The sequence below is a fragment of the Bufo gargarizans genome, chromosome 6, assembly GCF_014858855.1.
Source record: "Bufo gargarizans isolate SCDJY-AF-19 chromosome 6, ASM1485885v1, whole genome shotgun sequence".
NCBI classification, from domain to species: domain Eukaryota; kingdom Metazoa; phylum Chordata; class Amphibia; order Anura; family Bufonidae; genus Bufo; species Bufo gargarizans.
In genome coordinates, this window is record NC_058085.1 from 71,760,146 (window position 1) to 71,784,246 (window position 24,101).

At 42.4% G+C, this 24,101-nt stretch overlaps 1 protein-coding gene across 3 annotated transcripts in view; it reads left to right on the plus strand.

Moving 5' to 3' along the window:
• LOC122941795 (BPI fold-containing family B member 4-like) overlaps positions 1 to 24,101 on the plus strand; it is a 75,467-nt gene that overhangs the window by 13,746 nt on the left and 37,620 nt on the right. For 2 of the 3 annotated variants that reach the window (XM_044299237.1, XM_044299236.1), the window contains 9 exons: positions 2,838 to 2,977; positions 6,707 to 7,193; positions 9,142 to 9,246; positions 9,658 to 9,801; positions 11,014 to 11,077; positions 12,448 to 12,508; positions 12,985 to 13,076; positions 13,328 to 13,513; positions 21,014 to 21,067. In XM_044299237.1, coding sequence (XP_044155172.1) covers positions 2,854 to 2,977; positions 6,707 to 7,193; positions 9,142 to 9,246; positions 9,658 to 9,801; positions 11,014 to 11,077; positions 12,448 to 12,508; positions 12,985 to 13,076; positions 13,328 to 13,513; positions 21,014 to 21,067 — 1,317 coding nt within the window. In that variant the 5' untranslated portion in view covers positions 2,838 to 2,853. The remainder of the gene's footprint in view (positions 1 to 2,837; positions 2,978 to 6,706; positions 7,194 to 9,141; positions 9,247 to 9,657; positions 9,802 to 11,013; positions 11,078 to 12,447; positions 12,509 to 12,984; positions 13,077 to 13,327; positions 13,514 to 21,013; positions 21,068 to 24,101) is intronic. The other variant, XM_044299238.1, reaches the window with a different exon arrangement.

Below are 24,101 nucleotides of genomic sequence, written 5' to 3' on the forward strand. Positions count from 1 at the left end.
AGGAGATGAACATGGCCATTTGCCAAATATGTGGGCAGAACGTAAAGTGTGGCCAGGGTGCACCACAGCCCTGCGTCAACACATGCAGCATTACTATAAAGTGGCCTGGGAAAACCGTGGCTTCGATGTAGTGGTCAAGCTTGCTGCAGCAATCGCGGCATCACCCAGTGGCCCTCATCCCTTTTCCTCCAGTCAAGGCTCCACCACCTAAGCCGAAGAGAACTGTCTTTCCTTCTCATCATCTACTGGTCCTGATGCTCCTGCTCCTCGCCCTCCTACTCTTCATCACGCATTTCATCAGCAATCGATCACCGAAGCGATTGCAAAAAGACAACAGTATGCGTGCACTAATCCAATGGTGCAGAAGCTGAACGTGCTCCTGGCCTAGTTGCTGGTACTGCAGTCCCTCCCTTTCCAATTGGTGGACTCTGAACCTTTCAGAGACATGTGTAGACATGTGTAGCTGTAACTATGGTCAAGGACAATATGTGTCCTTTACGGTCCACTGGGTAAATGTGGTTCCTGCTCAGCCACACCAGCAACTTGGCCAGTTGACGCCACTGCCGCCTCCATGTTCTCAAGAGTGCTCCTCCAGCATACCACATGTGCACGGCTCAGCAGTGTCACGCTATTCTGCACCTAGTTTGCACCTAATTTGCCTGGGCAAACAGAGTCACACAGAGGAGGAACAGCTCTCCGTGCCTCATCAGGAATTCGAATCCTGGCTTTCTCCTCGCCAACTCAAAATCAGAACCATGGTCACCAACAACGGGAAGAACATGGTATCGGCGCTGCACGTGTTTAATTTGATTGTAAAGAGGTTCCTGAAGTCTTCCACCCATCTGCAAAATATCCTTAAAATGGCCAGGAAACTGTACATGCACTTCAGCCACTCTTATACTGCAACCCAACCCCCCCCCCCCCCCCCCCCCCGAGCTGCAACGGCAGGATGGCGTTCCCCAACTTCGACTGATATGCGGCGTTTCCACTCATTGGAACTCCACCGTCCATATGTTGGACCGACTATAGGAACACAGAAAGGCCATAAACGATTTCTTAATGATAGAGGCGGACTCCCCTGTGTAACATTAAAGTTAGCCAGTGGCAGCTCATGCGTGACATCTGCCATTTGCTTGGGCCCTTTGAGGAGGCCACTTTATTTGTCAGTCACCAGGACTATGGGATGAACAACGTCATTCCACTTCTTCATGTCCTGGAACAGATGCTGCTAAATCTGGCTGGCCAGGGGACAAGAGACATGGTGCCTATATCTCATAGTCACATGAGCCCTGTGGGGGCTGAACTAACTGGAGGCGGTGGAGGACATTCATGCACAAGCAATGTGTAGAGAAATGGGTGGTTTTTCTGCACAGGTGACAGGAGAGTAGGAGCAGGAGCAGCCAGGGCAATGAGGAAGACCAGGCAGATGGCACAGATACACCATGGCAGTATGCAGTGGAGATGGAGGCAGGGAACTTCTCCAAATCACCTGTGCAAATTGCCCAATGCATGCTCAGTTGCTTGCATAGTGACAGCCGAATTGCCACTATTCGGCAGAGGGATGACTACTGGCTCTCCACCATGTTAGACCCTCGCTACCGCTCTAAAATGGGGACCATTATTCCACCCACTGAGAGGGAGGACAAACTGAACTACTATCGAGACATCCTATGTAGTCCTTTAGCCACTGCCTATGTGCGTCATCGACCATCCTCACGAAGGTCTGACCAGGGGGGGCGTCTGCTGCGCTCATGTTTTACTGCCATGGCTGCTGGGGGAGGGGGGGCCGGAGCAGTACCAGCTCCCAGTCTAGAGTGGTAGTAGAAGAAGAAAGTGGTAGTGAAGAAACTACTCTAGAGTGGTAGTGAAGAAACTACTCATCAGCAGCAGCAGTTAGACATGGAGCAGAACCTGCACCACCAGGTTCTGGCATACCTGGTCTGCACCCTGAAACCCCACATCAAAGATCCGCTGGACTACTTTGCAGCCAAACTTGATTTGTGGCTGCAACTGGCCAAGATTGCCATGGGCAGGCTTTTCTGCCTGGCCAGTAGTGTGGCATCAAAGCGGGTGTTTAGTGTGGCGGGGGCCATAGTTACCCCAAGGAAAACTCGCCTTTCCACCCAAAATGTGGAGAGACTGACCTTTGTGAAGATGAATCAGGTGTGGATCAGCCAGGATTTCCACACACCAGTGTCTGATGCATCAGACTAGATCATTCATGGTGCCACACCCAAACTTTGTCAAAAGAGACCAGTTTCTTCTGGCTACCTGCTTCAGCTACTATTCTGATGCTGCCACTCGCCTGATGCTACACACCTGATGCCAGGTGATCCTACTACCACCCACCATCTTGTGCTGGTATTGGCTAGGCTTTTTCCCCCCACCTCCCCACTGTGGTCTCCTCATGCTGCTGCCACCTCACCACTCTGTGGTCTCCTCATGCTGCTGCCATTTCATCACTCTGTCACTGGGCCACTCTGTGGCCTCCTCATGCTGCTGTCACCTCACTACTCTTTCACTTGGCCCCTTTGTGGTCTCCTCATGCTGCTGCCACCTCACCACGCTAACCATGTGCTATGCCAGGATTTAGTAAATCTCCTAGGGGCACTGGCAGAAGCAGCAATAAAGCATTCATAAACTGTCAACTCTGTATACCACTGAGAAGTGAGAGGTGCGCTTTGGGGGTTGGGCAAGTCTATTAAAAATACAAAAACCATGAATAAAGTATATAACAAAATGTGTTAGTATGGCATTAGGGACATTTTAACAAAAATGTATTTAAAAGTTTAGTTACTCTTTAACATTACTTTTTTATTTTGTATTTACTTTGCCAGATATATAGATCCAAAGATGTACAGACAATGGCGTGTCTGCTTCGTATGTATATTGCTCATCCAGGCTCATGGTTATAGTAGTGCTGACAGAGGAAACACTGGGGCTAAGCTTCGAGTGTCAAATGGAGCGTTAAATAATGGTGAGACATACATTTCATAAAATATTAAATTCGTTTATGATTCATCTACTGCTAGAGTTGGGATCCATTAGTTTTTCCAGAGGTAATCTCAAGCTACAGTATACAGAACTAGGGCATGTGCACAGCTAAAGAAATATGTGTCCGTCTTCATACTGCCTTCTCTGAGACACACTGATTTCAGTTTTGTATCTGTTATATAGGCCTGTCATGTTGTTTTTGAAAAAATATAATTTTATTAGTTATAGATCACATTGTCATGTGACTGTGAGGAAGAGTCGTTGCTATTTATGAGCTGTCAGCATCTCCAATGCTCTAGCCACTGTTTGACAGCTTTCTCCCTATCTTTGTGGGTTATAACTGTCAGTTATCAACAGGAGGGCGGGGGGGGGGGGGGACAAGGATAGTCAACAGCTCTTCAATACTGAGGACTCCTTAGCTCATGCAAATCATTGAGAGGACTCCTTCCTCCCAGTGAAATGCAAGCTCTGCAATTAAGGCTAGTTTCAACTAGTGTTATGGTGGTCTCCGGTAGGCTGTTCTGGCAGAGAATAGGCTTCTGGAGCTTTCTGGATAAGGCGTAGCTGGATGTTACTGCAATAACTGTCAGCCCCATTAAATATAATAGGTTCCAAAGGAGATCCGGTCACTACCCGACAAATATGGATGGGTTCGACCAGACAAAAAAACACTGCGAGCAACTGGGTTTTTGTCTGCCCGAATCTTGGCATATTTGCTGGGTAGCGGCCAGACACAACATTGAAATCAGCATGTTTGTCACTATCTTGCCGTCAGAGACCCAGATGACAGCGACTTATTCCCCATAATGCAGATATCTTGGATTACCGAAAGTAAAAAACCTCCACAAAAACTTCAAAATATATTCACCTTAAAAATTGTAATTGATAGTTTTATATCACATGGTTGCAGCAATTACAGAATTTATCATATGATGAGATGGATCACTCATCACTTCTCACTGCTTGGGGGTTAAACTTTATTATGTATTAGCACATAAACCTAATGGTTATTTGTCAGTTACTATTCACATTGGTGAGGCAGAATACTTGAATGTTCTAGAGCAACATTTGAACAGTTTGTAGCATACAATAATTATACTTCTGACAGATCACTGTTAGATTCACAGGAATCGGTGTTGTACTCACACAACCTTCAGAACAGTATTGAATACATACTGTACCTCTCTTTAGGACAGTGTTAGGGAAGGTTACTGACTTGGGTCACTGGTCAGTTAAAGGGTCAAACTGAAAACTAACAGTAAGGGTCCATTCACATGTCCGTTGTGTATTGCGGATCCGCAATTTGCACCGGGCCGGCACCCCTATAGAAATGCCTATTCTTGTCGGCTATTGCAGACGGAATAGGACACTATTTTTTCGGGAGCCGCGGACCGGAAGATCGGGGCCGCGCACAGGAAATGCATCTCTTCCGGCCCCATTGAAAATTAATGAGTCCACACCCGTTCCGCATACTCATTCCACTTTGGAGAACTAATCAAAACCAATACTGATCTTTTGTAGTACTATTTACATCAATATTTATCATCTGTGAAGGAAAAAAGACCCTACCTTATTTTAGCCCCCAGACTACTAAACACATTACGACCTCAAATCAGACTCCCAAGATTACTGGAGACCCTAGACCAGACCTCTATTTAATTTCAGATCCCAGACCAGAGAACCCTAAAATTAATTCAGACCCCAGACCATGCAAAAAAAGAAAAATGTATACTCACCACTCTCAGGGGTGCACAGGTAGCAGTCGCTACTGGGCCCAGGAGCCTGTGGGGGCCAAAGATCCTTGTGCCTTCATGATGACACCGACATATCACACCTCAACCTACTATCTTGGGGTGGAGTGCCCCACGTCAATGTTGGACCTGGGCTGTCTAGTGCCCACCAGTAACATTTATTTTGCGGGCCCATCATATACTGTAGATACATCCAAATAGTCCCACTCACACAACAGCAGACAGCAGCAAGATGCTACAAGATGATTGATTATGGGGTCCCTAAAGCAACTTTGAGAAGGCAAGTCTGTGGGAAAGCATATTTACCAACATTTCAGTTGGTAAAATAGTGGCATATAAGTCCCATCCTGGGAACGCCCCGAGCCTGCACAGAAACAAACACTTGTGGGCGGGGTTTGTGTTAGCCCTGCCTATTTTCGACCCATGACAGTGCAAATTTTCCATTACTGTCTATGTCAAGGATATGGACTCCTGCTACTGGGAGTTAGGATGGGCTTTACTTTATGAGACTAGAGCTCTGAGCCTTCCCTGACGCAGTAACGCTGCCCACAAGATTGATATCTCCTCCCTTTAACAACCCAGCAGTTCCTTAAGCAGTCCCTTTTAAAGAACTAAGCAGTCTTTTAAACAACTCTAGAAACTGTTGGTGTCTGCAACCTCTGCAATGCACAACATATAATTATACCCTAGAGTATAATTTTTGGCAAACCTATAACTCCATTGACTTCATGCATGCAAGGCATATATTTTTTAAACTATTATTTATTTGTAAAATCACCCAAAAAAGTCAATCCAGCATAAGTCAATCTTCTTCTCTCTGTGAATCATATGGGTTTTTTTCTTTACTGAATTTCAGGGTTCTTTTTTTATTGGTCTTCATTATCTCAAAAACTAGGTCCACTAGAGATCTTTTTGGTCCATGAATGGCACGGTCCAAACCTGGGTACCAATACCCAGGAGGAACTTGGCAGACTGATATATAGCTGTCTGGGAAATGATTCAGTTTAACTTAAAATCCCTGCTCTTTCTATGTTTAGGATCTTGGGGTCCTATTCAGTAATTGACTGACATCCCTGTATGATTGTGTACAAAGATACAGTAGCTGTCAGTCACTAAGTATGACCTCCGACTGGACTCCCAAGCATAAAAGTACAGAAGTTTATATAAAAAAGGTACAATGTATACAGGACCTGTTCCCACAAAACTATATGTATCAACCTGCTCAGCAGCTCCTGCTTTATAACAATGCTGCCTGCAGCTCAGACTCCATGTTCAATGTGATGGGTTCCCCTTACAAGTTACCAATAACAAAAAGTGTTCCTAATATAGAAATATATAATCAATAAAGGGATTGGAAAAGGAATTAAGGAAAATTCCCTTAAACCCTAATGCCATTTTGAGTCAAAGGGGTTTCCCGTTCTCCTAACATCGGTGACCTGCCTGTCCGACAACCTGCACCCCCACTGATTGGCTGGTCTAGCACTTTGAACGGAGCCAGAAGTACACCTCTGATCAAAGTGTAGTGGCCATGCCCATTACATTCAAGTGAATAGGAAGAGAGCCTCAATAACCTAGCATGACCACTACACTTTGAGCAGAGCTGTGCTTCCACCTTTGTTCAAAGTGCTAGATTCTACTCCATCAGCTGCAGGGAGCAACTGATTGGGGGAGGTGTGGGGTGTCAGAGGTGTCCTGAGGTGTACTAAGGATAAGTTGTCAATATTAGGAGCCTGAAAACCTCAATAGAGGAGAATCACTTATTTGGGGCTGTTCCTCATGACAACTTCCCCACGAGAAGATGAAGCATGGTTTCTGTATTTTCGGTACTCATAGGTATAATTGGATAACTTAGTCACACAGTTGGATTTCAGACATGAAATTGTTCATGGTTTAGGTATGTGTTGTTGGAACATATAAAAGGTGGCATGAAATATAAAACATATATATGTTTTCATTTACAGCTGTCTCAGGCCAAATGAAAGGAAAAAATTCGCAGAACAATTTGAACATGCCAGCCATGGGTAGTGGTGGTGGGGACCTTGTTGGGGGTTTGGTTGGTGGGTTGCTTGGTGGTGGCGGTGGAGGAGGTGGAGGTCTCTTGGGTGGTGTCCTGGGAGGTGGAAATGGAGGTGGTCTTTTAGGTGGTGTACTTGGTGGAGGAGAAGGTGGTGGAGGTGGCCTTCTTGGCGGGCTTCTTGGTGGAGGTGGTGGAGGTGGTGGAGGTGGTGGCCTTCTTGGTGGTATTCTTGGAGGTTCTGGTGGTGGTGGGCTACTTGGAGGCATTCTAGGTGGTGGGGGTGGTGGAGGCAATCCCCCTGGTTACACCGATCCTCACATTAATGGTGGCATCCTAGGAAATGGTGGCTTGCTTGGTGGACTGCTTGGAGGAGGACTTCTAGGAATACTTGGCAATGGAGGACTTCTAGGAACAGTACAGGGTATAACTGGGTAAGATATACACTTGTGTGTGTTATGTTGACATCGTATTGGAAGCTAGTGAAAAGTAAAAAATTACTCACATATTTGTAAGATGTTTAAAGAATATTTACTACCATTTAAAAAAAAAGTCTTCTATTAATGGGAATCTGTCACCATGATTCTGAACTATTATCTGCATTAACACATGAGTAGTACTGCACAGTTACCCACAGCCTCTAAAATGGAATTTAATTATAATAATAGGCACAACGAGATGAACAACAGTTATAGGGCAAAAATTTACCTTAAGTTAAAGGGGTTGTCCCATGAATAAATATTTACCATTTTTTTAAAACATTATCTGGATCTGAATACTTTTGTAACTACATGTAATTAAACATTAATTATAGCTGTTGAGTTATTCAATGGAATCCATATATAGCGCCACCTGCTGTTTGTTCTTTTTCAAATTTCTCTATCCACCTCACTGAGGTAGACACGCATGTTCTGTAACATCCTTCAAGTACCACCAGCTGCGACAAAAAGGACATGCCCCCTGAGAAAGGACACACCCATTGTACTGCCAGTTTTAAATAAATCTATGAAAGAAATTGGAGCAATGAAAGGGCAGATCTCTAAATGTATGTGAGGTATAGGGCTGGTTCTAGTTTTGGTAGAAAGAGATTGTCATGTACTGTATGATTTTCATTTTTTTATTTTTTTTATTAATTATGGGATGACCCCTTTAAATACCAGCTCTAATAATAGAGAATGATCTACCATGAGCCAATGTAAATTTTCTACAATGCTAGATTGCTGTCATCATTCTTGCCATACCATCACCTGCTAAGGTTCTTTTACGCAGGCAGATTAATTGCCCCTAATGATATAGGAGGTCAATCGGCACTACATTTTTACTGGCCAATTATTGGGAGGGGTTTGAATGAAGTTTTGACAGAATCGACTTCAGATCTATGATCCTAAGCTTGCTTCACTCAACACTATTAGTAATTCCAAAGTGACATTGACATTGACGGATAGTAAAAAGTGGTATAAACAACCTCGCTATTAACACACTGCATTGTCTGATTTTTTTTATTTTATTCAAAATTAGCCAAAAATTATCCCTTTTCTTCTTCTCAGTCTTCTGACCTGTAAAATGGTCGTTGTCATTTTGTGCAATTTGTCCAAAACAAACTGCAAAAGTTTTGTATTTGGTAGAATCAGAATTTTTTTGGGGAAATTCATAATAAATTTGATTAGTTTAGAATTTATTCACTTGTCTCTACTTCTGGCACAAGTCTCCTTCCTATATTTGTGACTTTTAGTAGTTTTTATTAAATTTTTTATGACTAAGGCTACTTTCACACTTGCGGCAGTGCGATCCGGCGGGCAGTTCCGTCGTCGGAACTGCCTGCCGGATCCGCCGATCTGGATGTGACTGAAAGCATTTGTGAGACGCATCCGGATGCGGATGCGTCTCACAAATGCATTGCAAGAACGGATCCGTCTCTCCGCTTTTTTTTCACATTTTAACCGATCTGCGTATTTTGAATGCCGGATCTGGCACTAATACATTCCTATGGGGGGAAAATGCCGGATCCGGCATTCAGGCAAGTCTTCAGTTTTTTTGGGCCGGAGATAAAACCGTAGCATGCTGCCATTTTATCTTTTGTCCGATCAGTCAAAAAGACTGAACTGAAGACATCCTGATTCATCCTGAGCGGATTTCTCTCCATTTAGAATGCATGGGGATAAAACTGATCAGTTCTTTTCCGGTATTGAGCCCCTAGGACGGAACTCTATGCCGGAAAAGAATAACGCAAGTGTGAAAGTTCCCTAATGTGTCTTTGTACCGTTATCTAATTAAGTATGTATTGATTATAGCATAGCTACATGGTTACTGGTGCATGAAAGGATTTTTAGGTGGCGTTCCTATACAGAAAAGCTGTTGCACTGTTTCTACTATTTCTTTCAGACTACGAATTATAGACCTTACACTTCCACAAATATCTTTGCGTCTTTTGCCTGGTATTGGAGTACATCTTAACCTCTACACGAAAGTGGCAATCAATGGAAATAGGTAAGTCAGTATTTTAACCTTATACAATTGTGAGATAATAAGGCTATATCCAGATTTCTTGCCAAAATGTTTGCATCTGTCTCATTCATTTGAATGAGGTTGATAGAAATCAATTTATGCAATGGATTTTTCAGTCATGGAATTTCTGTAGTGAATGTGCCTGATGTGAAAACACCATAAAGGAGTTTTAAAAAAGTAAAAAGAAATTGTGTGGTTTTATGATTTTGAAAAATTCCAAGAAGCATATTGCATAAATATTTGATTATCCTGCAAGGGTCACTTAAAAATGTAAAAATGACACATTTCAAATATTTGCATATAATTTTTTACAATTATGGTAATTAAAAAAATCTTTTTGGGTATATTAAACTTTTCAGGCTATGGAATCCAGTTTTAATGTGATATTTTAAGCCTTCTAGGGTTTCTTGATATCATGGCGGAAGTAAACATTACAGCAAGAACCAGACTGACACAGGAGTCTTCAGGAGTTCCCCGCTTGGTTATTGAAGATTGCCAAGCACTACTTGGTGGAATAAATATCAGGCTACTAAGAGGGTGAGTGACATTAGGTATACTTTCTTCCAAAAGTCTCAGTGTAAAGTTTTTGAAAAACTAAGGAAATTTGGGGAACATATACTAAGCTAAATGTGTCTGTCATAGAAGGCATTAAAAACTGGACACATGCATTTCAGCAAATTTAGGTGCAAATTTATTAAGACCTATGTTTTAGATGCCGGTCTTTATAGGCCCCTGTGCTGGCGATGGATCACCATGTAGAGGCGCCAGACTCTACATAACTGTGGCGTATCCACCGCCGATTCTAAATATAAGACAGCTTCCTTGTTGTCTAACATTTAGACCATTTTCTACACCTAAACCATATGAAGAAAATGATGAATGAGATGGGCCCACTTTTTTAGACCTGGCATGAGCAGAGAAGAAGTCTCAGACTCTGTCGCAACATGGCATGCAACAGAATCTGCGCCAGATATACGCCACAAAAGTGGCATATATCTGATTGTAAATCACTACTTTAATATGTGTTTTAAACTATTTTACAAATCGCTAGACAGTTTAGAAAAATGTATAGAAAAGGAGGCATGGCTCAATACATGTGGAAAATGTGCCTAATTTATTAATAGATTGCATCATTTTTTGGGACAAAATAATGTCCAGTCTTGAGTTAGCCCAAGGTATAGTGTCTAGATGGTGTAGACTACTAGTCCTGCAAAACTCCTTAACTCAATGGTGACTGTTCATCCGCCGGAACAGCCTGCCGGACTCCCCTGCCGCTAATGTGAAAGTAGCCTAACCAGCACATATACTGCCACAACTACATACACCCATGGCCTACAGCTCACATCACAGTCCTGAGAATAAATCTGCCTATGTAAAAGTACCACAGATCACCCGACGAATGAGCGAAAAGCTCATTCATTGGGTGAAATGATCGTTAATGCAAGCACCTAAATTATCGCTAATGGGCAGCAGATTGTGCTGTCTAAACAGTGGTCTGCTTCCAAGAAACAATGCAGCTGTATGAGGATGAACAATCGCAATAGTGATCACTCATTCTCACACTATGATGGTGATCACTGCATGTAAAAGCAGCAGTCTCCTCCACTGAACGAGCAGCCGATTGTCAGGAAGGAATGCTTCCTTCCCGACAATCGGCTTTAGCTCTGCACGTGTAAATGAACCTTAAGATTAGGTTGTCATACTTTTAGATGGAATTAGTAAATCTGCCCCATTGTATTTTCATGACAGATTACTTTCTGGAATCCTGGATGGGCTTCTCACCAACCTGCTTCGAAATATTTTACCAGGAGTGGTACGTCTCAAATTAAGACATTATCTTTCATCTTTACCTACTGGAAAAAACTACTTTACAAAACTGGTACATGGTCATCATGGGATTTATTCACCTTGAATAAAAAGTGGGTTAAGATGGTCAAGACTTGACAATACGTGTAAGCTGAACAGAAAAAAAAGAAATTCTAAGACAGTAATAGACATTGATGTCCTCCAAGCTGGACATATCATTGTCTGCTTTCCTTTCCATAACGTTCAGCCCACAGCTTTCAAATACAAACATTAACAGAATGTAAAAACTAGGAGCCTAGTCATAGGGACCTCCAGCATTGCATATACCCTTCCTTACCTTTCCTCATGGTTCTACATATTTGTGCTCGTTGGGCATAACACAAAAGTCCACATATTTCTGGATGTCTACTCTTGAGCCAAAAGGATTAGTAAGGATGGACACATATGTAATTTAAATAATACTGACAAGTGAAGGAGGGAGAATTGTGTAAGATGGATTATAGCTTGGATAGGGTACATGAAAAGTTGAAGTAACGGAATGTGATGATGTAGGATCCAAAATTTATAGTAGTAGCTTTCACAAATATGCTCTCATTTACACCTGGATTTTAAGCTTATTTTAAATCACTCTCATCAAGAAATATATTGGAAGGGTAGTTGTAACATCAAAAATCACTATCACTGAAAACAACCACCTAAAACATAACTTTTATTAAAGATTATTAAATATAAATCCATTACAGGGAACCGATAACACATGGACAAACACAGAATAGAGCTATTCTAGACCAGGTAGACAGCAGGGTAAAAGTGAGGCATTAGGATCCCTAAAAACTGTCCCTAGTTATCCCTCGGGCTAACCTCAGCCCAGAGATGCAGCTGGAAGGTAGGAGCACTCCGTCCCCGTGCCTAGACTACCTGACCTTATAAAGCCCTTGCTAAAGGTGAAAATTACTAAATCTACCAAAAAAAGTTTATCTGGGTCTCAGTATATACTAAATGTGATAAATAATAGGTAGAGAATTATCGAGAGCAGTATAACTATACAGTACCGGTCAATACATGATACATTAATTGTCAACGATTAATGTATCATGTATTGACCGGTACTGTATATTTATACTGCTCTCGATAATTCTCTACCTATTATTTATCACATTTAGTACATACTGAGACCCAGATAAACTTTTTGGGGTAGATTTAGTAATTTTCACCTTTAGCACAGGCTTTATAAGGTCAGGTAGTCTAGGCACGGGGACGGAGTATTTTAAATCACATTTGTGCACCAAATTTAGTTGACTCACTCAAATAGCTGTGCAAACGTATAAGGTGAAATTACCGTCAATTACCCAAATATCTTATTATTATTCCCTACAGTTATGTCCGGTGGTGAACATCGTGCTAGATTTAACCAATGGCCTTCTTCTCACTGTAAACTGTAAGCTGACTGAATATACTGTACATATTAATCCTCTTGCATAGCAATGTTCTGCATTGACAGTACCCTTGTATATCCTTGTATGCAACCTTTCAATATGACAACCTATATGGATATGAGGTTTGTGAACAAGGATACCCCCAGAAGTCATAGCCATTGACAAAGCTAACATTTTTACATTTTATGTAATATATTAAATATTTTAAAGAGATTGTCCATTTTCAACTTTATTTACTGTATCTGCCTTCCCCATACACAACTGATCATTGGGGTTCCTACTGTCAACAGGGTATAGCTATTATAGGTGGTTCTGGGTGTGGAACACTCCTACCCTCTATTACAGTAACTCCATATTGCTTTTGGGGATTGGCCTTTTTGGGGCATTACACGTCTTATGATATATTTGCCAGATAGAACTCCTTAAATTCAAATACAGTGAATGGACTTTTGACAATATCATTATTATTTCTCTGCAGCATTGGTCCCCCTTGGATTGATTGGCAGTATTCAGTACACGGTATCGAGTCTTCCAATAGTGACCGGACAGTTTATTGAATTGGATTTAAATGTAAGTTAGGTCACAGTTAAACTTTCCAGAGTTCAATATCAACTTATGATATTAGAAGCATGATAATTGAGTTCATAGCCATTCACGTGATCCAAATGTCTATTGAAAGAAATGCCATATGGGGGAAAAACTTTAGGACACTTATTTCAAATGGCATTGGTACATATAGTATTGTTAACTTTACTTAGTATTCATAAAGTGGAATACAGAGATACTCTATGCTCTTCTAATGGTCCTTTATTTTGCCTTAGACAGTGGTAAGCCAGCTGGGTGGTGGCCTTATTGATTACCCTCTTGGCCACAAGGAGCAGATTACTTTGCCACCAATGAAGGATGCATCTGAATCCCAGCTTGGTCTCTCTGCCAATTTCCTGGCATGTGTTTTAACTGCATTGCAAAAAGAGGGCCTGATGGACATTGAAATATCAAGTGGAGATGTAAGTACAATTAGAAATAATGAACTTTAAAATAATTCCTAATATTATTGTACTTGCTTCTTTACAAGTAGACAAGATGTTGATGAAAAGTATGCAGGCCTTATGGGAAAATCAACCCCGTCCATTATAGCACTGCGGATATAATTTTTCTGAATGCAATCTTGATTATAAAAGCCTACAGTGGGATTTTTTTGGGTCTCCTTTGATCTTCAGTTTTTTTTACAATCTTAAAAGTTGAACACACCTAAATGATCCTAAAAGTATTTATTAAGCAGGGCACATCCAAAGGTAAAAACATAAAATTAACTGGAGATCTGGACGTAAGCTATAGGATGGTGGAGTAGTAGACAGTTGTGGAGGTGCCAACTGTAGAACTGTGCCAACTACAACTCCTGTCTCACAATAAAAATATGAAATAGTATATTTTTTTTATTATTTAATTTATTTTGGGACCTACAGACAAGTATACTGGAAAGATTTGTGAGTCTTCTGTGTTTTGGATTGACTTTTGGTTTTTACTTCAAAAGACTGATGAAAAGTACTGATCAAATACTGGGCATGTAAAAGTGGGCTTAAACCATCTTCTTGCTGCTTCTCCAAGGCCCCTAGTGTAAATGTCTAAATGTGTGCTACACATGCTCAGTAGTGAGGCTCCTTCTCTGCAGACCAGACAAGGAAATTTGGTACTGGGTGTGCCTGCTGTCATCTTAGCACTGTTATTACTAATTATTATATGTGAACCATTTATAAAGAAATCAGAGTGTGGAAAAATTTATTTAATCGGAGTTGGCTTATCGTCTCCTTGGCCCTGATAAATGACATCAGATTTTTTATTTTATTTCATTTATACACTTATGTGAAAGTTTTGACATCATTATATTCAAACAGAACTGTAAAGTATATAAAGATAAAAGCAACACAATTAAACAGAAGTGCATTAACATGTTTTCACAAGCATGCCATTTCTAGATTCTGTATCAGATCAGGCACGTGTGTTTAGAATATCATTTAAGACCTTGGAGGAATCCTCAGGGTGTTGAGATTCTTCAGATGTTTTATTTGCACCAGACAATTTATTAATTTTTAAAAAGACAAACCTAAATGAAAAGTAAGCACAAACAGAAAATCCTCTACGATCATGTCTTATATATATATAAAAATGAGTTTCTGTCTGTTTGGACATCTGTCTGTCTGTCTGGACGTCTGTCTGTTCTCTTTGCGCGACCAAACGACTGGACCAATCTTCACCAAATTTGGCACACAGGTACATCAGGTGTCTGACAATGTTTTAGACCGGGGCTCAGCTCTCTGGGACTTAACGTTCCTGAGATATTTCCAAACAATCACCTGCATTAGCCAATAGAAGCCTGCAAGTCCCTAACTGCCATACACATGGTCACATGTCCCTTATCAGCCAATAGAAGCTTGCAAGTCCTTCGAAGCTCGCATGTCCTTTGTCTCCACATAGACACAGTTTTATACCAGGTTTCCATAACAACCCTGCCATTTTTCTTCACTTCCTCAGGTTAGCTTTAAAGGGGCAGGGTGCTGTGGATGACACTGTTAAGGGAGCAGAGTGCTGTAGAGGTCACAGTTCAGGGCGCAGGTACGGTGGCCATTTAGGTCACCCTCAAAAGATGGAATTAAAACTACACCCACAGGTCCCACTAAGCCATGCCCCTGATCAGGTTAGACCATGCCCACTCCTCAGCTGACAGGGATTGAAAAAATTAAGTTAAAAGTCAACTTGTGTCAGCTGCAGATATGGGAGGGATGGTGACTTTCTCCCTGCAGCTCACACTCAGACAGCACAGTGCTGCTATCTAAGAGTGAGCTGTTCAAAAGGATACGCACCTGATCCAGTTAGGCCTCGCCTCCTCCCACTTCTCAGTTGACAGGGATTGAAAAAATGAAGTTAAAAATCAACTTCTAGGTCCCGCCAAGCCACGCTCCCCCTATCGGGTTAGGCCAAGCCCCTCCCACTTCTCAGCCGACAGGGATTGAAAAAATTAAGTTAAAAATCAATTTCTGCCAGCTGTAGGGGTGGGAGTGATGGTGACTTTCTCCCTGCAGCTCACGCTCAGATTGCACAGTGCTGCTGTCTGAGTGAGCTGTTCAAAAGGACATCCCTGTGTCCGTCCAGGCCCTACGCCAGATGGAGGACAGGGAGTCTGAAAGCCGGACTGTTCAGCCTAAAATTGGACCTCTGGCCACCCTAGGGGCAGGCTGCTGTGGAGGTCACAGTTAAGGGGATGGTTCGCTATGGAGGTCAGTGTTAAGGGGCAGATTGCTGTAAAGGCTACTGTTAAGGAGGCGGGCCCCTGTGGAGGTCACTGTCAAGGGGGTGGTGTGAAACTCACTGTTAAAGGGGAAGGCTGCTGTAAAGGTCAAATTTAAGGGGGTGGACTGCTGTGGAGGTCCCATTTTAAGGAACGGGGCACTGTGGGGGGTCAGTGTTAAGGGGTGGGGGCTGTGGAGATCACTGATAAGGGGGCAGGATGCTGTAGATGTCACTGTTATAGTGGATACTGTCAATATCTTTTAACGACACACACAAACATTAAAATAAATAGATTAAATATTACCCGAGCGAAGCCGGATCCTTCAGCTAGTCATAACTAAATATGACTATCCAAAACTCCTAATCAAATATTTTAATAATCTCTCTCATTCCTCTTGCCGATTACATTGGAATCTAAACTTGTCTATTATTTAGAAATATGTACCACATTCTCCTTATTTCTTCAAATCTTGTCAATTTATCTAACTGCATCGAATCTTTCCTCACATTTAATTAAATGTATCCTCGCTATCAAATCCTCTAATTTAAGAACAGAACTCTTCCAATTCCTAGCCAGGTATGTTTTACTAGCTGCCAGTATATGATGATTCAAATTATTAATTTTCTTGGGAACCCTGTCAAAGTCCATTCCCTATAGACATTGTGTAACTGGGGTAAAATTTTGGGCCGTTCACGGTCTTTTATACATAAGTAAATCCGTTAATCCTTAACTGTGTAATTGGGGTGAAATTGTGGCCTGGTACTACAGATTTTAGGGTGGTCATGTTCTTTTATACATAAGTAAATTCGTTATTTCATAATTGGGCAATTGGGTTTAAATTACTGCCTAATACTACAGATTTTAGGGTATTCACGTTCTTTTATACATAAGTAAATCTGTTAATCCTTATTTTGTGTAATTGGGGTGAATTGCGGCATTAACTTCAGATTTTAGGGTATTCACATTCTTTTACACATAATTTAATCTGTTAATCATTAATTGTGTAATTGGGGTAAAATTGCGGCCTGATACTGCATATGTTGGGATGTTAAATTTTTTTTTATACATAAGTAAATCGGTTAATCCTTATTTGTGTAATTAGGCTAAAAATGCAGCTTTACACTTACAGTTATTGTTACAGTACAGTATGCCAGACAGACAGGTGCTAGGGCCTTCTAAGGGAACGGGCAGTGGCAAAAATGTTTCTGAAGCTGGCAGAAGTAGCTGCCAAAGATGTAGGGGTGGCAGCAGCAGTCGCATTGACAGGCCAGAGCTGCCAGTGTCATCCAGCTGTCATGTTTTGACCAGCAACCCAGCTGTCCTTGAATAGTTGCCTTGGTCTTCAACAACATCTCAAGTGACACCCCCATTTAGGAGTTCTGGCTTCCTCTGATACCACGCTTAGTTGGCATGGCCCTGGAACCTATGTGCCCCCACCTGCCCTGAACCTGCCTCTTTCATTTTCTGTTCCTTCAGCTCTGGAAGTATTGTATACTGACAGTTCTGCTTCACTTTTCAGTGAAAACGAGCTTATTGAGGACAGTCAGCAGCTACTTCCCAGCCAAGATGTGGAGGAGAGATCTGCTGCTTCCTTCAGTAGGCGGGCAAGTAGCAATGATAAGTGTCACGTGGGAGCAGTTCTTGCGAGCAGTCAGGCACATGGCCCTGAGACTGGTGAGGGTGACATCAGTGATGTGCAGACAGTAGTGGACAATGATGTAGCTGATCGTACGTGGGAGTCGGGTGAAAAATGTGCTTCATTATCATCATCAGGGGATGAAGGTGGCAGCTTGAAAATGAGACAGCAGCTTAGGCAGCAGGGTGGCAGTGTGGCTGTGAGTCAGCAGGGTGGTAGCAGTGTGAGGTTTGGAGCCAAACAGGCGCAGGGTAGACCGCCTGAGACTCAGGAGCCTACCAGTCTGGAAAAAACTAGCAGTGCACAGGTTCACAGAGGCAGCAGGCAGTCAGCACACAGTGGTGGTGGAAAATGCAATACTCGTTGTTGCGGGAATTTTTCAGCAAGTCGCCGGAGGATGTCAGCGTGGCAGTGTGTAGAATCTGTGGGCAAAAAGTGAATCGTGGCCAGGGTGCCAATGTTGGCACCACGGCCCTGTGTCAACACATGCAGTATCACCATAAAGTGGCCTGGGCGCTAATGTTGTTGTACAACCTGACGCAGCAACCACTGCATCTCCAAGTGGCCCACAACCCTTTTCCAGCAGTCAAGGCTCCACAACCTCAGCAGAACAGAGCTGTGTTTCATTCCCATCATCTACTGGTCCTGATGCTCCTGTTCCTCCTACTCCTCGTCACTCATTTTATCAGCAATTGATCACCGATGTGATTGCAAAAAGACAACAGTATGCGAGCACTCATCCAATGGCGCAGAGGCTGAACGTGCTCCTGGCCAAGTTGCTGTTACTACAGTCCCTCCCTTTCCATGTGGTTGACTCTGCACCTTTCAGAGAAATTATGGCTTGTGCTGAGCCAAGGTGGAGAGTCCAAAACAGTCATTACTTCTCCAAAAAGGCTGTACCAGCCCTGCACACATATATTGAGCAGAAGGTGGGCCAGTTCTTGAGCCGGTGTCTGCTAAAGTTTATGACAGCACCTACATTTGGAGATGAAACTACGGTCAAGGCCAGGTGACTGCACTGCCGCCTCTCTGTCAAGGAGGGATGACCCATGCGCCCTGCATGGCACAAATCTTTAATCTGTTGTAAAGCAGTTCCTGAAGTCCTCCACCCAACTGAAAGACTTCCTGCAAATGGCCAGGAAACTGTGCATGCACTTCAGCCGCTCATACCCTGCAAAACACTTCCACCTTGAGCTGCAAAGGCAGAATACCATTCCCCAACATTGCCTCATATGCAATGTTTACACTTGTTGGAACTCCACCCTCCACATGTTGGACATACTATATAAGCAGAGGAAGGCTGTGAATAATTTCTTGATGATGCAGGTGGACAGGAGCACTCCCCTGTGTAACTTCACCATTTAGTGGCAGCTCAATCGTGACAGCTGCCGTTTTCTCAGGCCCTTTAAGAGGGACACTTTATTTGTCAGTCAACAGGACTACAGGATGAACAATGTCATTCCACTCCTTTACATCCTGGGGCAGATGCTGATCTGGCTGGCCACGGGACAAGAGACGTGGCAGCTACATCTCACAGCCACCTAAGCCCTGTGGGGGCTGAACTGGTGGAGGAGGAAGATGAGGAGGACATTCATGCACAAGAAATGTGTACAGAAATTGGTGGTTTATCTGCACATGTGACAGGAGAGGAGCAGGGGGAGTTGGAGGGCAATGAGGAAGGCCAAAGAAGATGAACCCCTACACACTATGGCAGTATGAAATGGAGATTGAGGCAGGGAGTCCCTCTGAATCCTTTGCGCAAATGGCCAGATGCATGCTGAGTTGAGTGCGTAGTGACAGCTGTATTATGACCATTCGGTAGAGGGATGAGTACTGGCTCTCCATCATGTTAGACCCTTGCTAATGGTCCAAAATGGGGGCATTTTTTCAAACTGCTGAGAGGGGGATAAACTCAACTATTATTGAGACATCCTATATAGTCAGTTGGCAATTGCCCATCCTCACGAAGGTCTGACCGGGTGGGGGGGCCCCCCTCTGTGCTCACACTTCACTGCCGATACTGCTAGAGGGGGTAGGGGGCAGGATCAGCACCAACTCCATCATCAGCAACTTAAATCTGGAGTCTCTAATGAGCATTTTTCTTCACCCATCTACTGAAGAAATCATCCACCTGCAGCAGCAGCAGGACATGGAGCAGAACCTGAACCACCAGGTGGTGGCATACTTGGACTGCACCCTGCCATCCCAGATCGCTTTGACTACTGGGCAGCCAAACTTGATTTGTGGCCGCAACTGGCGAGTTTGCCATGTACAATCTTTCCTGTCAGACCAGTAGTGTGGCATCAGAGCAGGTGTTTAGTGCGGCTGGGGGCATAGTTACTGCAAAGAGAAAGACCTATTTCTTCTGGTCAGCTGCTTCAGCCACTATTCTAATGTTGTTCCCTGCCTGATGCCACACACCTGTTACCTCTGCTGCCATCTTCTTCTACTGACACCCACTCTCTTGTGCTGTTACTGCCACTGCTGTTGCCCCCCACCTCCCTACTCTGTGACTGGGCCACTATGTTAGATAATTTTGTACTCCGCACACCTGGATCCAGTGTGGGTGCCTGTGAGAGTGGTTTAGACAATATAAGTTAAATCCACGGCACTCCAAAAGTTTTTTGCAAAATAAAGTTTCACATTTTAATTTTCAGTATACAGAATATCGTTCATGCACATCCAGTGCAATTCATAGTGCAATTCATTTACAAATAGTAAGTATGTGCCATATCAGAAAATTCCCGAACGTTTCGGTCTGTACGACCTTCTTCAGCGGGCTCTGTAGGCAGGGTCAGGAGGCTGGCGCTGGATGTCACTATGTTGACTGCTCATGCAGTTGCCATCCTGCCCAAATTATTAAAAGCAAATCACATTTAAAAATAAAAAATTGTCAAAGCGTCCAAATTGAATTTTTAAAAACGTTGCTCTTCCCTATTCGTATTATAAATCCTGGCTATTCTACTTGGAATCAAATAAACTCTATTATGCAACTTCAATGACATTTCAACAATGCTTGCTTGTCACCTCTACTATGTTTTTCTCTTGTCCAATCCAACAATAAATCATGTTCCCATTTCAACATGTTATCCAATTTACTATCTCGTGAGTAATTAATATCCAAATAGAGCCCTACAATCATACCTCTTCTCATCGGGTCGACACATATACTTCTCCAGCCATGTTTCCCGAGCTTCCCCTCTTTCATAAATCCTTTTCACAAAAATCTGTACTAACCTAATAAACTCATTCGCTGAAACATCCCATTTAGCCAAATAGCTTTCTAAATTTCCCAGTTTAACAATGACCAGACAACGCCATGTGGTCGCACCTTAATAGTAGTTGTTAGCCAATGGATGTTCACCTTACAGCTATTGAAAGTGTATGCTTATTGTTTTGATGGGATATGCTTCTGCTGAAAACATCGGATGGCTACCATTTTCATAGACAGAAAACTGACAACAATATGATCATTTCCAGTGAGAAGCTGTAGGTCACCAAACATAATGGCGTAATGTTATTAAGATATCATATTAAAATATCATATTCAACACTAATTAACTGACTTATTGCAACACACAGGTACCTGGAGTTCCACCACTTACAACAACTGCTATCGGTGGAGTAATTCCAAAGGTAGGAAAAAACTGCAATATTATAAATTCTTTTTCCCCCCGAATGCGATAGTGTATACTTCGAGCTTTCTATCCTCACGGTTTGAAATTACGAATGGAACCCGACAAGGGTGTCCCATGTCCCCTCTCACTTTTGCTTTCATCATGGAACCCCTAACAGAAAGCATTCAAAGCTCACCTGATATCACTGGGATTAAATCCCGAAACGTTACTAATAAAATTAGTCTATTTGCAGATGACACTATTTTGGTCTCATCCAGTCCCTCCCAAACCTTGATTGCAGCCAGTTGTATTATTAATCGCTTTAGCGATGAATATAGATATTAAAGTACTCTGAAATTTGAAAACAAAATGTTAATTTCAATGGGTCAAAACCTACTTGCCATATTTGGGAACAGTGCTCTCTTACCCACCATCCACATGGTTCCAAACTAACTATCTTGTATTATTAGAGGAGGTTAAGAATAAAATAGCCTTCTTGAGGTTGTTTGGCATCTCATGGTTGGTAAGGATTGCTGTGGCCAAGATGTTACTTCTACCAAAGATTCTATATATTTTTAGAAATGTACCAATATTTATCTCAATCTCTTATATACAAACCTTGCAAAACTTGCTTATGCGGTTTGTGTGGGGTGGGAAGAGACTGAGGGTCAAGGTGGACATCCTGTTTTCTCATATTCATCAGGGTGGGGTGAACTGCCCATCTCTGTCTTTATGCTATAAATCCGTGATACTGGCCCAACTGAAACAATTGTGGATTAGAGATGTCTCCAAAAAATGGGTTCAGATTGAGCGTGGCCTATTAAGGGGACATAGCATTCACACTTTCTTATGTTCCCTTTATATTTTGGGTTCTACAACAATTTTCCATACTTAACATCCCCGATCTCAGTTGTAATATGGCTGTGGACTAACCCATCCTTTCATAGATGTTTTGACACCATATAATTAATGGATATCCCTATATCTATTGTTGAGTTGTTTGTTCCTAACTTCTCAGCATCACCCTGGTCTGAGAAAGGCCTCCACTTCTTGAAAAATCTGGGTTTTCCTACTCTACACCAATTCCACATTTTAGCTGCCAAACATAACAGGCCATCCTCAGAGTACTTCCAGTACATGCAACTTAGACATATGCTTAGCTTTGGGTTGAATCCCATTGCTCAATCCTCTAAGTTTCCTTTATTAAGGCTATTATGGATCTCCAATCCTAACTCTAATTCCCATAGCATATCCTTTTACTATAGAAATTTGCTAATGGAGGAAGGGGATAAATTGGGGAAAATTAAAGACCACTGGCACCATGATTTAAATCAAAGCTTTATTGATGATCAATGGCAATCTGCTCTTACCTTGCAAATGCATATCCCACTTGGAAACTCATCTAAAGGTATTCTATAGATGGTGCCTCACACCGTGCCACCTGTCACGTTTTTTCCCCAACACATCAGATGTGTGTTGGAGATGTGACAGTGGAATTGGTTCATACAGTGGGATGCGAAAGTTTGGGCAACCTTGTTAATCGTCATGTTTTTCCTGTATAAATCATTGGTTGTTACGATAAAAAATGTCAGTTAAATATATCCTATAGGAGACACACACAGTGATATTTGAGAAGTGAAATGAAGTTTATTGGATTTACAGAAAGTGTGCTATAATTGTTTAGACAAAATTAGGCAGGTGCATAAATATGGGCATTGTTGTCATTTTATTGATTCCAAAACCTTTAGAACTAATTATTGGAATTCAAATTGGCTTGGTAAGCTCAGTGACCCCCTGACCTACATACACAGGTGAATCCAATTATGAGAAAGAGTATTTAAGGGGGTCAATTGTAAGTTTCCCTCCTCTTTTAATTTTCTTTGAAAAGTAGCAACATGGCAATTTGTTGAGCCATGAAATGGATCCAGCAGGAAGGAGAAATATAGGTAGTTTCCACTCCCCTCCATCCCACCTTTGGCTCAAATAACTGCTTTAAAAAACCTGCCACGTAAAGTTGTGCAGGGCACCACTCTTAGAGGTGTTATTCAACCCCTATAATGACTCCCCCCAATGCCTGGGCACCTCTTATAGATTATACCTAGCCCGCTCCTCGGCACCTGCATCATTCCTGATCCCGACACGGCCGCCGCTGCATCTCCGCTGTGGGTAACGCTAGGGAGGCTTGTCCCCTTCACAACCTGCTACTGGCTGCTCCCCCCAAAACAAGTGCCACAAAACGCAATGTGTGAGACTACCCTATCAGTGGCTAATTTCCCCCAAGCCTTCATCCGCTGATAGAGGAGAGACTCGGAAGGATCTTATACACATGAAATTGTGTTTGGCCAGTTTTACCCCAAACCAAAGATGATAGAATGAATAGAGGATGTGGGATCGGAAATTTGGATATGTTTCTAGCTCTTTGGAGACCTGCCTCAGTTGGGCCTATAAAGACCCAGCCATTTATTTTGTGTTTTAATTGTCACATCTAAAAAGCCATAACTTTTTTATTTTTTTTGTTGGTGTAGTTTTATGAGGGCTTGTTTTTAGCAGTGCAAGTTATGGTGTTCCAATGTCTCTATTGTTTTGGGGAACGTCATGTAATGATAAGCTTTCATTTACTTTTTTGGGCGTGAACAAGAAATAAATGTCTGCCAGTGTTTTCTTTGTGTTTTTAGGCCTTCCCGGACCTGAACCTGGACTTTTTCACTAAAGTTCGGGTTCGGTGTTTGGGTGATTTTTATTATTTTCCATTATAACATTGTTTTGATGGGAAATAATAGCATTCTTAGGACAGAATGCTAAATAAAATGGTCATTGAGGGGTTAAAAAAAAAAAAAAAAAAAAACTCACCTCATCCACTTGATCGGGCAGCCAGTATCCTCTTCTTTCTTCTTTCTGCAGGACCTGCAAAAGGATCTGCGATTACGTCACTGCGCTCAACACGTGGTGAGCGCGGTGACGTCATTGCAGGTCCTGCTGAAATAAGATAGAAGGACCTGCGGTTATGTCATTGACTTGAATGGGGTTCGGGGTAAAGTCCAGGTCAAATTCTG